The sequence below is a fragment of the Phyllostomus hastatus genome, unplaced genomic scaffold (assembly GCF_019186645.2).
Source record: "Phyllostomus hastatus isolate PE091 unplaced genomic scaffold, TTU_PhHast_1.1 phas_contig_150, whole genome shotgun sequence".
NCBI classification, from domain to species: Eukaryota; Metazoa; Chordata; class Mammalia; order Chiroptera; family Phyllostomidae; genus Phyllostomus; species Phyllostomus hastatus.
Genome location: NW_025333611.1, coordinates 472,779 through 480,218, shown reverse-complemented (window position 1 = coordinate 480,218; position 7,440 = coordinate 472,779). Strand labels below are relative to the sequence as shown.

The 7,440-nt window shown below is 65.3% G+C and overlaps 1 protein-coding gene across 5 annotated transcripts; it reads right to left on the bottom strand.

Annotated features, from left to right (window-relative positions):
- Nucleotides 1-1,025: 1,025 nt before the first annotated feature.
- On the bottom strand, nt 1,026-4,543 carry LOC123809758 (cytochrome c oxidase assembly protein COX19). Of its 5 annotated transcripts, XM_045825050.1 has the most exons (6): nt 4,517-4,543; nt 4,300-4,377; nt 3,468-3,581; nt 2,782-3,264; nt 2,350-2,461; nt 1,026-1,533 (listed from the first exon to the last, which is right to left on the bottom strand). In XM_045825050.1, the coding sequence occupies exons 4-6, from the start codon at nt 2,957-2,959 to the stop codon at nt 1,458-1,460; spliced, it is 366 nt and encodes a 121-aa protein (XP_045681006.1). In that variant the 5' UTR covers nt 2,960-3,264; nt 3,468-3,581; nt 4,300-4,377; nt 4,517-4,543; the 3' UTR covers nt 1,026-1,457. The 5 variants fall into 5 exon arrangements, with proteins under 5 accessions (XP_045681006.1, XP_045681000.1, XP_045681015.1 ...); XM_045825044.1 differs by lacking the exon at nt 4,517-4,543 and having other exon boundaries at nt 4,300-4,462; XM_045825059.1 differs by lacking the exon at nt 4,517-4,543 and having other exon boundaries at nt 3,468-3,575; nt 4,300-4,462.
- Between the last annotated feature and the right edge of the window lie 2,897 nt (nt 4,544-7,440).

Here is a 7,440-nt window from a genome sequence, read left to right as displayed (position 1 = left end):
ACCTGAGTTTTCAGCCATTGTTTCTTTTTAAATTTTATTCATTTATTTTTACAAAGAGAGGAAGGGAGGAAGAGAGGGAGAGAAACATCAAGTGTGTGGTTGCCTCACTTGCCCCCTGCTGGGGACTTGGCCCGCAACCCAGCATGTGCCCCGACTGGGAATCGAACCCGTGACCCTTTGGTTCCCAGGCTGGCACTCAGTCCACTGAGCCACGGGAGCCAGGGCCACAAGCCACTACAATATTGACCTTGTTGCTCAAACCAGCCGCTGCCCCCCCAGCCCACGCCCCTGCCGTGACCGCTGTCCCTCGGTGTGGCCTCCTGGGTCCTCGGATGACCCCATCATTTCTTCAGCAGCTCCTTCCTTCTGACACGAGATGGTCCGCACTCCTCAGCCCCGCTGCAAGGAGCCCTGTCCAGGGCGCTGGAACCCAGGGGCTGGGCGCTGGGCCTGGCTGCTTCCAGGCCCCTCCGTGCTCAGAGCTGTAACGTCGGCACGCACAACACACAACACACATATACACATACATGCATTCACACATGCACACACACCTATTTCTGTATCTAGCAAGCCTGTGTGCCAGCAAACCAGGAGTCCGACATGCCCGGCTCTCACCCACCCACCCACCGCATTACTAGTCTTTTCACACGGGGACCACAGTTCCGGAACTCTCCACGTGAACAAACAACTGACTCCTGGGGGGTGGAACCCTGCTCTCCCGGCTGTCACTCTAGTGACAGCACTATTCCCGCCGTTTCTGCCTCCCGCCCCGCCCGGCAGTCACAGCGCCCGGGGCGGGCGCTCCCTTGGGGCCCGCCACGTCCTGGCCCGTTTCTGAGCGCGGGGACCACGAATGCGGTTCAGTCAGAACTAAACTGCAGGCTGGGGACGATTCTCATTGGTTTCCGGCCTGTCCTTCCTGAGTTTCTTTCTTGAACAAATACACAGGTACGCATGCAGTTTTTCACGTCTCTTTCTAACATACTATTGATTCTCCTGGATTCTGCCTTTTCATTTTTGTTAAAAAAAAAAAAAAAAAGGAAAGAAACCACTTTGCCAGGGACGGTTTTCTGAAATTCACCCACAGCAGCCCGGCTGCATTCTCACCGTTGGTGCCACGAGACGGAGCCCCCACACGTGGGGGGGGGCAGGGGGGCCCACACTGGTGAGACCCCTCAGCCCACACAGGCTGCCCCAGGGTCTCTCCGTCACGCAAGCCTTTAAAGACAGAGCTGGACACTCTTAGGGGAGAGGAGAGTCTAATAGGAAGAAAAGTTCCCAAGGGACCTGGGAGGCTCCGAGGACCAGCCCTCTCCCAGCTGCGGCCGAGCCCGTCACAGCGCTTCAAGGGCGCCTGGACACCCCTCAGTCATGCCACCTCGGAAGCCACGTCAGGGTGACAGGCGAGGGCCACCGCTCTGCCCCAGACGACCAGCCAGCGGTCCTCCCTCGGAAACTTAGCGCTTGTTGGCTTTTCCATCCTCCAAGTCTCCGAACCCCAGTTTTTCCAGGGGCTCCTGTGCCATCAGTTGCCTAGAAGACAGACAGACAGACAGGGAGAGGGGTCAAGGGGCTGGTGAGCAGAGTGAGGAACGCTGTCCAGGCCGCTAGCTGGCCACCTGGCTGCCCTGAGCAGTGCCACGGGACTGGGGGTCCCAGCCTGAACGATTAATAGGGGGGACCAGGGACTGCTCCCTCAAAACGCCAACGTCCCTCAAAGCCCCAGCACCCCGACGGCCCGCAGCACAAAAACATCGTGCCTTGGGGAAACGCCCTCACAGAGCCTGTCCTGGGGCAGTGGACGTGGGGCTCTGAACGGACTGCCTGGTGTCCACCCCGGGGGGGCAAGGCTGCTGGCCAGCAGGCAGGGTCCCTGGGTGGTGACAGTCCCACCCCCGCTGCTCCGTAACAACAGCCGCAGCTCCCCGGGAAAGGTCAGCACAGTCCTCACTGTGACTCCGCGCTGCCGGGCGCGCTGTCAGGAATGGGGTGCAGCGCATCGTCCGCCTTTTGCCGTTTGCAGAGGAGCCTCTCGTGCTCCCAGCACAGGCCGAGCGACAAAACGCGCAGCGCACGTCTGCGTGCACCCCGCTGCCACCCGCCCATTCGGGCTCGGTCCGCAGGTTTGGGGTTCTGAACCTTGATGACGGCGCCCCCTGCACCCGAGGCTAGAGGGCCAAGGCTGGGAAGAAGGCAGCCCCAGGGAGCGTGAGCCCGCCGGCAAAGGGTCCCGTGGCGTCGGCGGCGGTCTGGGGGCTGGGCGAAGCCCCAGGGCCTCGGGAAAGAAGCGTCCGGGCGGGGACCGGGGACCCGGGGGACCTGGGGCGGGGGGGCGTCCACGGAACTTGCCTCTCCATTCTGCATTCCAAGTATTCTTTTGACTCGTATCTGCACAAGCCGTTCTCGAAGTTATTTTCACGGAGACACTTGAGGAACTTCTCCTTGAAGCGCGTGCATTCACCTAGGACGGCAGAGAACACAGCCCTCGTCCCCACGGCCCGCGCCGGGCGCGCTCCCAGCGCCCCCCGCCCCCCGCCGTGGGCACCGCCGCCCCTCGGGACACGCGCACGGCACCGCATCGGCCGGCCCGGCGGGCCCGCTCGGAGGTCCGCCGTAAAGCGCCGCGGCCGAGGGCAGCCCAGGCCCGCCGGAGCCGTGACTTCCTCCGGCTCCAGCCGCGCAGACGGCAGATCAACCCCGCAGGAGTGATTTACGTCCTGGACGCCTGGCGAGACTCGCCGACGGGGCAGCCCCCGCGTTCCGGGGCCGCCCGCCGCTCACCGAAGTGGTCCAGCGGGAAGCTGCCCTTGTCGGGGGGCCGCGGCTGGAAGCTCTTGGTCCCGAAGTTCATGGCGGTGGACATGATGGAGACAGCGCCGGAGCCTCTGAGAGCGGTACGCGCTCTACGCAGGCCGGCCGGCCGAGCGCCGAGCAGGCCCGGAGCGAATGCCGAGCACATCGAGCGGCTCTCGCCGCGAGGCCACGCCCCCGCAGTGTGGCTCCGCTCCCCCCCGCGGCTCTAAAACACCCTAATCCCGCGTGGGATTGCGCTCGCTCTGCCCTCTCCAGTCTCAGCCCCGCCGACCCTCACAGTAACCCCACCGCCGAGGAAACGGAAGCTCAGAGAGGTTCAGCAACTTGCCCGAGGACACACAGCTTCAGTGCACACCGAGCCGCAGGGCAGCGACTGGCGGGTCCTTGGCAGCCTCTGCGGGGTTCTGTGGCCCCGGCGTCTGGGCCCCAGGGCCTGATCATGGCGCCGGCCTATTGAGAAATATGGTAAAGGAGGGAGCGTGGATGAGCTTCCTGGGGCGGCTCAGGGTGACAGGAGGCCGAAGTCCAAGATCAAGGTGCCGGCAGGGCTGGACCCTCCTGCCCCAGGCGTCCCCTCTTCTCTGGGGCTTGCGGGCGACCCTCGGCATTCCTTGGGTTGTCGGCCCATCCCCCATTTCTGCCTCCACCCTTACCCGGCTTCCCCTGTGCGCGCGCAGGTCTGTTTCCAGGTTTCCCCGCCAATCGTTGGCTCAGGGCCCGCCCTGATCACGTCACCGTAGTTAATTACTCCTGCCAGGACCCTGTTTCTGAGACAGCGGAAAGTTTGTAGGGACAAGGGCATCAGGAAGAGGCCAGCTCCTGGCGGTCACTCCTTGTTTTTCTGGCGGAGGCAGTGACAACAGTGGGAGGGCTCAGGGGAGACCCCAGCTCTCCCCAGGCCCTGAACCCTGCGCACCCCCACTCCGTGCCCCGCCTCTTTATCCGGACAGCGGGGAGGTGGGTCACTGTCTCCCTGCATAGCCTGTCTACCCCCCTGCAGTTCTGCCGGGAATTCTGTCCACACTCCGTCCACCTGATGACCAGTCACTGGGCACCAGCCAGCACCAGGCTCTCAGATAGGCACGTAGCGTCCTCAGGGGCATGGGGCTGGCCAGCTGGCCCCGCAGATCCCTACCGTGACCTAGAACTTCTGCTCTTTCCAAGGTCAGGGGGAGAAGCCTACTCCAGACACGGAGGGGCTTCCAGGGAGGGGCCGGCCAACAGGCCGAAACTGCCCCAGCCCAGGGCCTGTCCCCTCCTCAGGGCCTGGCTTCGGTGCCCCACACTCCAGGAGGCTCCCCGAAAGCACCTTGCTGGGTCCTGTTCGCAGTGACGACTGCTGGGCGGGTGCCGGAGGCTGCGCCCACTCCGTGTCTGGGACAGCCAGTGTTGGCGGGCGCTGGCAGGGGTCCACAGGGACAGCCCCCCACTCCCACCCAGTCAGCTGGTCTGGGACCCCTGAAAACTACGGAAGGGAAACTGCACCTTGTTCTTGTCACATAAACCACCGTTGCACACGCCGGAGCCAGGGCCGCACAGGTTACTCATTGACAGACTCCAGGGCTGTGGACAATGGCGGCTTTATCACCAGCAGGCAGCACTTTCCACCCGACTGGATCGAACCACCTAGCGGAGCACGGGACCGCCCCTCCCGCCAGGCTGCCCACAGCCGCCGGCCTCGTGGCCCCGGGGGATCACTGACCTCGAGCTGGCGGCCAGCTTTAATGGACTCTGCTGTTCCCGGAGAATGATTATTGCTCGTTCAGCAGGGGGCGGAGATGGGGGTGGGGCATTTCAGCTGCACAGATAGGAAAAGCGGGGGAGGAACTAACGTTTTGGGGAGCCCTCTTGAGTGCTGGGCTGCTTCACAGGGACCCTGGGGTTCAGAGCAGGGCCTGGCACCCGCAGGGACCCAGCTGATGCCCCTGGAAGAGCGGACCCCCTTGGTGTCTGCTCTTCTCCTCCTTCAGACGCACGGACGCAGAGAGGCCAAGTCTCTGTCGAGGAGCTGGTGTCGGGGGCCCTTACCTCCCACCCTCAGTGGGTGGCCTTGCTCATGACATCACAGTGCGGGCCGGCCTTGGGGAGACAGCCCACCCAGCATCAGCTGGGGCCGCTCGGCCTCAGCCTCGGGCCACCCCATTCCCCCCCCGGAGGAAATGCAGGAGCAGCAGACAGGCCGGGCACTGAGAGTCCAGGGGCCCGGTCGGGAGGTGGGGGTGCCTCCTGATGCCCTCTGGGTGGGTCAGTGGGGACCGGGACCTTGTCTGTCACAGCGGATCAGCGGCCAGAACCTAACAAGCCGCAACCCCTTGACTCAGGGATCCCGTTTCTGGGGATTCACTTTGCAGCATCCTTTGCATCTGTGCCTTGCAGGGGCCGCGTCCCTGAGCCAGACTCGGTCCGTTCACACCCTCCCCTTTGTCCGAGGCTCACCCTCCGTTGGGACAGTAAATGCATCTCCCTGGGAAACGTGAGCGGGGTGGACACCGGCCAGCTCTCCTTCCCCAGGGGAGGGCTGGCGTTCCCAGGAGAGCGGGGAGCGTTGGCGGGGGGCTAGCACCGTCAGAACGAAGTGCAGCCCCAGGCTGTCTCCTTCCCTGCGTCCTCCGAGTGCCTCGGCCCCGTCCTGCCGCAGACCCGTGGGCTGGCGTCTGCGTGCGACCCTTCGTTTCAGGGCACAAAGCACTTTGGGGACGGGAAAAAATTACCGTCCTCATTGCAAAGTTGAAAGCAGCGTCTTAACGAGTTTCCCGTGGTCGGGACTGAGAACCCACAGCTCATCACGCAGCCGGAGCCACGTGAAGAGAGGGAGGAGTCTACATCAGGCCTCTGCACCGCAGGTGGCTCTGCGTGGGGACCGTCCTGTGCAGAGGGGGACGCTGGCAGCCGACTGGACAGCAGCACCCACGTCCCCGGAGGGGACGGCCATAAACTTCTCCGTCATCACCCAATGTCCCCAGGGTCAGGGGTCTCCCTGCTTGAAAACCACTGCTTTAGATCAGCGTTCATTTTGCTTCTCTGCGTTTCACCTCAGACTCTCTAGACAGCACAGTGGACCGAGATGCAAAAGTTGGGCCTCAGCTGGTGTGGCTCAGTGGATGGAGCACCCGCCTGCAAACCAAAGGGTTCGATTCCCAGCCGGGGCACATGCCTGGGTTGTGAGCCAGGTCCCCACTAGGGGGCGCACGGGAGCCAACCATGCGATGTTTCTCTTCCTCTCTTTCTCCCTTCCCCATCTCTCTAAAAACAAATTCTAAAAATCTTAAAAAAAAAAAAGATGCAAACGGCAGACACGAAAGTGACCGAGGCCGTGCGTGTTTCCCTTCGACGATGGCGGTCTGTGGGACGAGCAGGGGAGACGCCCTTCGCCGCCCCCGCGGTGTGACAGGGGGACCAGGCCAGGGGCGCGCTCGCCGGGGTGCCCGTCTTCCCGAGCAGGCGCTGCGTCTGAGCGCGCGCGCGCACGCGCGCCTTCTGTGCCGCGGGCGCCTCCGCGTCCGGGCTGGGCTGGGCTGGTGTGAAGCGGGCGGGCGGGCGGGAGTGAGGACGCGGTGGCACCCACAGAACCTCGGGGAGCTGTGCCCGGCTGCTCCTCGCTGGCTGTGACTTCAGGCACCTTGGGGACTCCTCTCAGCGTGGGCGCGGAGTCCCGGGGACAGACGCCGGGACTTAACCGCCTTGGGAAAGGGGTCGCCGCCGCACTCACACCCTCCCCGGGTGATGCCAGGGTTGAGCGCCAGTTGGTGCGGGGCCAGGTGACCGGTGCGGGTCAGCCCGGGGCCCCGGTGTGAGGCCACAGTGCGCGGTGGGGACTGCCGGTGGACGGGGGTGCCACCCGAAACCGCCCTGCTGCCCGGGGACAGCATCGGGAACGCCGCCCCGGTGCAAGTTAGAAACCAGAGGTCTGTCGAGGTGTCTCAGAGAAACTGCCCCCACGGCTCCCGACGCCACGCGGGGGCTGCGCGAGGGCCCCCAGCACGCGGCCCGCGTCCAGCCCAGTTCGTTCAGTTCGCCAGGGGGAGCCTGACCACCGGGAGCCCACACGACCGCTGGCGAGGACGCATGGGTGGCAGCAGAGACTGGACCCTGGGCCTGACCCCATCACCGCCCCCCCCGCCCCGCGTGCTGGGCCAGGACGGCTCAGGCCTGTGGGAACAGCCGCGGAGGGCCCGCGGCGGGCGGGGCACTGCGCTCGGCGGACAGGTGGTCCTCCTCAGAGGCCGTGGAATAGGGGTCACCGGCCCATTCACAGGTGGGGGAAGTGCGGCCGGGCTCCCTCGCAGGGCGGCGCCCATCGAAGCCGTCAGTGCTGAGGCCAGGCCCCATGGTGGGCGCAGTGGAGACCCGTCCTTGCCCCCTGACCTGCCGGTGCCCCCAGACCCTCTCCGAGGGGACCCTGCTTCCCCCTCCGCCAGCAGGGGCCGCCCGGCCCGGCTCGGCCGTCGAGGGACCCGAGGGCCTGCGGGCCTGCTGCCCACCGAGGGGGGCCCCCCCGCCGGGCTGGGCGGCTCTGGGAACCGGCCTAGCGGGATGGTTCCCGCACTGGCGCCCCCGAGGGGCCCTGCGCCCGCACCAAGGCCTGGACCCCAAGCCCACACGGCCCGAGGGGGCCCCAGCTCCACC

Excerpts from the sequence above, each read along its gene's own strand:
- LOC123809758 (XM_045825050.1), bottom strand. The coding sequence starts at position 2,959 with ATGTGCTCGGCATTCGCTCCGGGCCTGCTCGGCGCTCGGCCGGCCGGC. Across the intron at positions 2,462-2,781 it reads CTTCCCGCTGGACCACTTCG|GTGAATGCACGCGCTTCAAG; the intron begins GTGAGCGGCGGG and ends CTGCCGTCCTAG. Across the intron at positions 1,534-2,349 it reads TTGGAATGCAGAATGGAGAG|GCAACTGATGGCACAGGAGC; the intron begins GCAAGTTCCGTG and ends TCTGTCTTCTAG.